Genomic DNA, 10,000 nt, shown 5'->3' with positions numbered 1-10,000 from the left:
CACGTTACACACACACTATACACACACACACACATACAAATACACACACACACTGTATATACACACACACACGTTACACACACACTATACACACACTCACACATACAAATACACACACACACTGTATATACACACACACACACATACAAATACACACACACACTGTATATACACACACACACGTTACACACACACTATACACACACACACACATACAAATACACACACACACTGTATATACACACACACACACATACAAATACACACACACACTGTATATACACACACACACACATACAAATACACACACACACTGTATATACACACACACACGTTACACACACACTATACACACACACACATACAAATACACACACACACTGTATATACACACACACACGTTACACACACACTACACACACACACACACTGTAACACACACACACGTTACACACACACTATACACACACACATACAAATACACACACACACTGTATATACACACACACACGTTACACACACACTATACACACACACACACATACAAATACACACACACACTGTATATACACACACACACGTTACACACACACTATACACACACACACACATACAAATACACACACACACTGTATATACACACACACACGTTACACACACACTACACACACACACACACACACACTGTAACACACACACACGTTACACACACACTATACACACACACATACAAATACACACACACACTGTATATACACACACACACGTTACACACACACTATACACACACACACACATACAAATACACACACACACTGTATATACACACACACACGTTACACACACACTATACACACACACACACATACAAATACACACACACACTGTATATACACACACACACGTTACACACACACTATACACACACTCACACATACAAATACACACACACACTGTATATACACACACACACGTTACACACACACTACACACACACACACACACACACTGTAACACACACACACGTTACACACACACTATACACACACACATACAAATACACACACACACTGTATATACACACACACACGTTACACACACACTATACACACACACACACATACAAATACACACACACACTGTATATACACACACACACGTTACACACACACTACACACACACACACACACACACTGTAACACACACACACGTTACACACACACTATACACACACACATACAAATACACACACACACTGTATATACACACACACACGTTACACACACACTATACACACACACACACATACAAATACACACACACACTGTATATACACACACACACGTTACACACACACTATACACACACTCACACATACAAATACACACACACACTGTATATACACACACACACGTTACACACACACTATACACACACACACACATACAAATACACACACACACTGTATATACACACACACACGTTACACACACACTACACACACACACACATACAAATACACACACACACTGTATATACACACACACACGTTCGTTACACACACACTATACACACACACACACATACAAATACACACACACACTGTATATACACACACACACGTTACACACACACTAACACACTGTATGTACACACATACAAATACACACACACACGTCTCTCACACACACACACACTGTAGTTACACACACATACTAATACACACACACACGATGTTATAACCACACCCCTCACATCACATCATCACCGGTGATACACACTCACTATCACATGAACCCACTGTATCTAACACACTGTATCTAACCCCGTGTGTGTAGGAGGGGCGAGATAAGCGCTTCCTGATACAGAAGCTGTGCCAGGCTCAGTCTGACCCCGCCCTCCGCGCCAGTCGCCGTTACCATGGAAACCAGAGACCCCAAAACTCCAGCATCTACATGATTCCTCCTCCTCCCACTGAGACTCATGCCTGACCATGCCCTCTTCTGATTGGTGCATCACTGAGCAAGGACGTCCACTTTATCCAAGAGGAGCGGTCTTTCCTGATTGGACCATTTTTTTCCAATGCTTTATTCTGATTGGTTAAAACTGTTACAGTGCGTGTGGTGTGTTTACATGGTGTGTGTGTGTGTGTGTGTGTGTGTGTGTGTGTGTGTGTGTGTGTGTGAGTGTGTCTATACTGATGAATGAACAAAGCGAGCAGATCTGTTATGACTGTAATAAAAGACACTGTTATTGTTTTATTTTCACTCTGTTGAGTTATTTTGATGATAATAATAATAATAATAAATTTCCGGTCCTGTTGCACTTTATACAGCAATTTAAATAAAATCTGAATAAAACTGATGGAGCTTCTGGTGTCTGAAGTGTTTTATTAAGCAGGAATGAACAAAATCCACTTCCACACCTGCACCACGTGGTGTCCTCACCTCCCAAACCATTACAGAACCTGGTTACAGTGGTCCAACACCAGTCCTGACTGTTCTGCAACTTTGGAACAATTATTACAATTAAAATAGTATCAATATATAGAAAACACAGCCATAAAGAGTTAGTACCATCAAGAATAAAATAATACTAGTTTATGAGACTTCTGTATTATCACGTGAACAATAATTATAATAATACTTATTGAAATGACTTTGCTGTTAGTGTACAGATGTATAAACTGACCTGAATGATCATAATGATCATTATTTTAGAGTCAGGGTTATGGTTAGGGTTATTTTAGAGTCAGTGCTGTAACCGCTGTGTGAAACAGAAGAAAAGTCCGATGTGTTGGGGACTTTTATTCTGTTAGGCGTTGTTGTAAATGTGGAGCTGAGTTTGTCCCTGCGGTGTTGCTGTAGTTTCCGCAGCAGCAGCAGCAGCGGCAGCAGCAGTTGGTCAGTAGTGATTATAATCGATAATAACAATAATAACAATAATAACAGTAATAATTGCGTGTGTGTGATAGAGAGAGGTGTGAGTGGCTGGATGTGGAATAACAGTAATAAACTATTAGATGTGATAATGCAGGTGTGTGTGCAGTATAAACAGGGTGTGTAGTTTAATAGTGGATCACAACTGTGTGTGTTTATTACATCCGAACTGCACACTCATAACATCTGTATCACATTCATTACATCTATATAACATCTGTATCACATTCATTACATCTATATAACATCTGTATCACATTCATTACATCTATATAACATCTGTATCACATTCATTACATCTATATAACATCTGTATCACATTCATTACATCTATGTAACATCTACATTACTGTCATCACATTTACTTCATATTAATTACCTCTATACAACATCTACATTACTGCCATTACACTTATATTACATTCATTACATCTATATAACATCTACATCACATTCATTACATCTATGTAACATCTGTATCACATTCATTACATCTATATAACATCTGTATCACATTCATTACATCTATATAACATCTACATTACTGTCATCACATTTACTTCATATTAATTACCTCTATACAACATCTACATTACTGCCATTACACTTATATTACATTCATTACATCTATATAACATCTACATCACATTCATTACATCTATGTAACATCTGTATCACATTCATTACATCTATATAACATCTGTATCACATTCATTACATCTATATAACATCTACATTACTGTCATCACATTTACTTCATATTAATTACCTCTATACAACATCTACATTACTGCCATTACACTTATATTACATTCATTACATCTATGTAACATTGTATCACATTCATTACATCTATATAACATCTGTATCACATTCATTACATCTATATAACATCTACATTACTGTCATCACATTTACTTCATATTAATTACCTATATACAACATCTACATTACTGCCATTACACTTATATTACATTCATTACATCTATATAACATCTACATCACATTCATTACATCTATATAACATCTGTATCACATTCATTACATCTATATAACATCTACATTACTGTCATCACATTTACTTCATATTAATTACCTCTATACAACATCTACATTACTGCCATTACACTTATATTACATTCATTACATCTATATAACATCTACATCACATTCATTACATCTATATAACATCTGTATCACATTCATTACATCTATATAACATCTGTATCACATTCATTACATCTATGTAACATCTACATTACTGTCATCACATTTACTTCATATTAATTACCTCTATACAACATCTACATTACTGCCATTACACTTATATTACATTCATTACATCTATATAACATCTACATCACATTCATTACATCTATATAACATCTGTATCACATTCATTACATCTATATAACATCTGTATCACATTCATTACATCTATATAACATCTACATTACTGTCATCACATTTACTTCATATTAATTACCTCTATACAACATCTACATTACTGCCATTACACTTATATTACATTCATTACATCTATATAACATCTGTATCACATTCATTACATCTATATAACATCTGTATCACATTCATTACATCTATATAACATCTACATTACTGTCATCACATTTACTTCATATTAATTACCTCTATACAACATCTACATTACTGCCATTACACTTATATTACATTCATTACATCTATATAACATCTACATCACATTCATTACATCTATATAACATCTGTATCACATTCATTACATCTATATAACATCTGTATCACATTCATTACATCTATATAACATCTACATTACTGTCATCACATTTACTTCATATTAATTACCTCTATACAACATCTACATTACTGCCATTACACTTATATTACATTCATTACATCTATATAACATCTACATCACATTCATTACATCTATATAACATCTGTATCACATTCATTACATCTATATAACATCTGTATCACATTCATTACATCTATATAACATCTACATTACTGTCATCACATTTACTTCATATTAATTACCTCTATACAACATCTACATTACTGCCATTACACTTATATTACATTCATTACATCTATATAACATCTGTATCACATTCATTACATCTATATAACATCTGTATCACATTCATTACATCTATATAACATCTACATTACTGTCATCACATTTACTTCATATTAATTACCTCTATACAACATCTACATTACTGCCATTACACTTATATTACATTCATTACATCTATATAACATCTACATCACATTCATTACATCTATATAACATCTGTATCACATTCATTACATCTATATAACATCTGTATCACATTCATTACATCTATGTAACATTGTATCACATTCATTACATCTATATAAGAGCTACATCACATTCATTACATCTATATAACATCTGTATCACATTCATTACATCTATATAACATCTACATTACTGTCATCACATTTACTTCATATTAATTACCTATATACAACATCTACATTACTGCCATTACACTTATATTACATTCATTACATCTATATAACATCTACATCACATTCATTACATCTATATAACATCTGTATCACATTCATTACATCTATATAACATCTACATTACTGTCATCACATTTACTTCATATTAATTACCTCTATACAACATCTACATTACTGCCATTACACTTATATTACATTCATTACATCTATATAACATCTACATCACATTCATTACATCTATATAACATCTGTATCACATTCATTACATTTATATTACATCTACATTACTGTCATTACACTTATATTACATTCATTACATTACTGTCATCACATGAATTAAATCTATATAACACCTACTTCACATGAATTACATCTATATAACATCTACATCACATTAATTACATTAATATTACATCTACATTACTGTCATTATACTTAAAATACATTAATTACATTACTGTCATCACATTTACTTTATATTCATTACATTTAGGTTACATCTGAACTGCACCCATAACATCTATAATTACATTAATCACATTAATTACATTTATTATACCTAAATTACATGCATTACATTACCATCATTACATTAATTACATTTATATTACATATGCATTACAGTTATTATACCTATATTACAGTCGTTACATTACTGTTATTACATTTATATTACATCTGTTTTATTCTTATTACATTTACATCACATTTATAACATCTCTATGACATTTACATCACATTTATAACATCTCTATGACATTTACATCACATTTATAACATCTCTATGACATTTACATCACATTTATAACATCTCTATGACATTTACATCACATTTATAACATCTCTATGACATTTACATCACATTTATAACATCTCTATGACATTTACATCACATTTATAACATCTCTATGACATTTACATCACATTTATAACATCTCTATGACATTTACATCACATTTATAACATCTCTATTACATTTACATCACATTTATAACATCTCTATGACATTTACATCACATTTATAACATCTCTATGACATTTACATCACATTTATAACATCTCTATGACATTTACATCACATTTATAACATCTCTATGGCATTTACATCACATTTATAACATCTCTATGACATTTACATCACATTTATAACATCTCTATTACATTTACATCACATTTATAACATCTCTATGACATTTACATCACATTTATAACATCTCTATGACATTTACATCACATTTATAACATCTCTATGACATTTACATCACATTTATAACATCTCTATGACATTTACATCACATTTATAACATCTCTATTACATTTACATCACATTTATAACATCTCTATGACATTTACATCACATTTATAACATCTCTATTACATTTACATCACATTTATAACATCTCTATGACATTTACATCACATTTATAACATCTCTATGACATTTACATCACATTTATAACATCTCTATGACATTTACATCACATTTATAACATCTCTATTACATTTACATACTAAATCTGAGTGCTGGAAGTAACCACTGTGTGTGTATAAGAACAGTAAGTGTGTGTGTGAGGACAGGCTGTGAACAGTGTGTGTATGATATATATATATATAAAGTAAATGTGTATAAAGTTGTTGGACAGTAGTAGGAGAGAGAGAGTGTGTGTGTGTGTGTGTGTGTGTATATAAGAACAGTGTGTGTGTGTGTGTGTGTGTATATAAGAACAGTGTGTGTGTGTGTGTGTGTGTGTGTATGAGAACAGTGTGTGTGTGTGTGTATATAAGAACAGTGTGTGTGTGTGTGTGTGTGTGTGTGTGTGTGTGTGTGATATATATAAAGTAAATGTGTATAAAGTTGTTGGACAGTAGTAGAAGGACGTGTCCTCATGACCATCTTCACCCCCCTCCCTTTCCCCAGTGTAAATCCCCGGTCTCTGATTGGTCCGTCTCTCTCTCCTCTCAGGTTACCATGGCGGCGTGCGGTTCCGACTCGGTGCACTACATCCGTCTGCAGAACGCCAGCGAGTGCGTCCTGGAGTCGCTGCGCTCCCAGCGGCGTGACGGCGTGTTCTGCGACGTGACCGTGCGGATCCAGGACGCGTCCCTGCGCGCCCACGCCTGCGTGCTGGCGGCCGGGAGCCCGTTCTTCCAGGACAAGCTGCTGCTGGGTCACTCCGAGATCAGCGTGCCGCCGCTGGTGCCCGCCGACGCCGTGCTGCAGCTGGTGGACTTCCTGTACAGCGGCTCCATGGTGCTGCTGCGCTCGCAGGCCCTGCGCATGCTCACGGCCGCCAGCATCCTGCAGATCAAGAGCGTCATCGACGAGTGCACGCAGATCATCTCCGCCTCCGCCAACCACAAACGCAACGCCGCCGCCAGGGGGAGCGGGGCCGCCGTCAAGGCGCGGGGCACGGAGGAGGGCGTGGCCGTGGGCGGGGCCATGCCGGGGTTCGGCTACACCATGGAGGAGTGCGGCGAGGTGACGGCCGAAAACACGGAGCAGAGCGGCTCGCATTTCATCTCACAGACGGGTACGAGAACACGGGCGGGGCCAGGGGGGGGTAACGAGAACTGATCTGCCATGAGTTTCATCTACTACACATCTTCTGTTTACTTCTTTTTTACTTTTTTTCACTTCTTTTGACTTTTGTTTACTCCTTTTTTACTTCTTTTCACTTCTGTTTGACTTCTTTTGACTTCTTTTTACTTCGTTTGACTTCTGTTTGACTTCTTTTTACTTATTTTCTCTTCAGTTTGACTTCTTTTTACTTCTGTTTTACTTCTGTTTACTTCTGTTTACTTCTTTTTACTTCTGTTCACTTCTGTATGATTTCTTTTTACTTCTGTTTACTTCTTTTTACTTCTTTTCACTTCTGTATGATTTCTTTTTACTTCTGTTGACTTCTTTTCACTTCTGTTTGACTTCTTTTGACTTCGTTTGACTTCTTTTTACTTCTGTTTTACTTCTGTTCACTTCTGTATGATTTCTTTTTACTTCTGTTTACTTCTTTTTACTTCTTTTCACTTCTGTATGATTTCTTTTTACTTCTGTTTACTTCTTTTCACTTCTGTATGACTTCTTTTTACTTCTGTTTTACTTCTGTTTACTTCTTTTTACTTCTGTTCACTTCTGTATGATTTCTTTTCACTTCTGTTTACTTCTTTTCACTTCTGTTTGACTTCTTTTTACTTCTTTTCACTTCTGTTTACTTCTTTTTATGTGTGTAGATGGACGGATTTTGTTTTGAAACCCTGTGCGTCTCTCTCTCGTGCAGGGGCGGGGCAGGGCGAGGCGGGCTCTCTGGAAGCGGGCGGAGTCAACAGAATGCTGCCCCTGAGTGAGCTGATGTGCAGGGGGGAGGGGCTGGGCGCGGCGGGGGGCGGAGCCTCTCTGAAAGCCGTCGGCTGTACCCAGGACATGCAGAGCTACATGCTGAACCAGAACCCCGAGAGAACCGCCGGCCCCGCCCAGAACCAGAACCGGCCCGAACCGGTCCACGCTCCCATCAACAACCCCGCCGGCATGGCCAGGGGGGGCGGTTCCGGGTTCGTGGGCGTGGCCGAGGAGCTGCCGGTCGCCATGGAGAGGTTCGGCGAGGGGGAGGAGCTGGACGAGAGAGGAAGAGACGGCGAGAGAGGGGACAGGGGGGCGGGGCATAGCCGAAAACAGAGGCAACCGCTACGGCTACAGGTACCAGCTACCTTAACAGTCCCCGCTCCACCCAGACTTAACACCTGTAATCAAATACTTCCGTTAGAGGAGCATGAAGCTGAGACTGTGGTCCTTCCCTAAACCGTTGTGTGTGTGTGTAGGTGATGGGACCGGAGCAGGTGGTGGTGAAGGACGAGGGGGTTCAGGAGGGAGAAAATCTGTTCGAGATGAACGAGCGGCAGGACGCGACACACCCACAAACCTACGGACAGGTACGCCCCCCCCCATTTACCCCAGTCCCGCTCACCCTACAGCACGTTACCCCCCCCCCCCCCCACACACACCCCCGCTCACCCCACAGCACTTTAATCCCCCCTCCCCCCTGTGTTTGTTGTAGGCGGGGTTCTATGAGGAAGCGAGCGTGTACGCCGGAGGGTTCTGGCCCCAGACCGACGCATCCCAGGCTTTGGTTTCGAATCCCCGTTCCCGTAGCAACAAGCCCATGACTCCGCCTACCTCTTCACACAACATTACCAACCAGGTTTAACACACACACACACACACACACACACACACGTAAAGGTGTCTGTTAGATGGTAGCTCATTACTAGCGTGTGCTTTCCCTCCACAGATGCTCTATCAGTATCCCGTCAGCGAATCACAGCCTTCACCTTACTTTGTGGGCGGGGCCATGGCAATGGACAGCATGCCAGAGACCTGTCAGCAGGCTCCTCCCCCAGCTCCGCTCACCCCGGCCCCGCCCCCTCCCGCCCCAGCATGCATCGCGGGGCCTAGTTTTTCGGCTCAGGGATCCGAGACGTCGTTCGACTGCAGCCACTGCGGCAAATCACTGCGATCACGCAAGAACTACAGCAAGCACATGTTCATCCACTCGGGTACACACAC

At 38.5% G+C, this 10,000-nt stretch overlaps 2 protein-coding genes across 2 annotated transcripts in view; both read left to right on the top strand.

Moving 5' to 3' along the window:
* The window catches only part of LOC134328527 (transmembrane channel-like protein 7), a 22,298-nt gene extending 19,928 nt beyond the window's left edge, over nt 1-2,370 (top strand). Inside the window, exon 16 of the mRNA XM_063009622.1 lies at nt 1,840-2,370. Coding sequence (XP_062865692.1) covers nt 1,840-1,992 — 153 coding nt within the window. The 3' untranslated portion in view covers nt 1,993-2,370. The remainder of the gene's footprint in view (nt 1-1,839) is intronic.
* Nucleotides 2,371-2,811: 441 nt separating this feature from the next.
* zbtb45 (zinc finger and BTB domain containing 45) overlaps nt 2,812-10,000 on the top strand; it is a 12,718-nt gene continuing 5,529 nt past the window's right edge. The window contains exons 1-6 of the mRNA XM_063009611.1: nt 2,812-2,904; nt 7,406-7,973; nt 8,718-9,133; nt 9,256-9,366; nt 9,492-9,635; nt 9,726-9,990. Of these exons, the coding sequence (XP_062865681.1) occupies nt 7,412-7,973; nt 8,718-9,133; nt 9,256-9,366; nt 9,492-9,635; nt 9,726-9,990 (1,498 nt within the window). The 5' untranslated portion in view covers nt 2,812-2,904; nt 7,406-7,411. The remainder of the gene's footprint in view (nt 2,905-7,405; nt 7,974-8,717; nt 9,134-9,255; nt 9,367-9,491; nt 9,636-9,725; nt 9,991-10,000) is intronic.

This window comes from Trichomycterus rosablanca, chromosome 15, assembly GCF_030014385.1.
Source record: "Trichomycterus rosablanca isolate fTriRos1 chromosome 15, fTriRos1.hap1, whole genome shotgun sequence".
NCBI classification, from domain to species: domain Eukaryota; kingdom Metazoa; phylum Chordata; class Actinopteri; order Siluriformes; family Trichomycteridae; genus Trichomycterus; species Trichomycterus rosablanca.
Note: the sequence above shows the minus strand (reverse complement) of the source record. Positions and strands in the feature narration are given on the sequence as shown.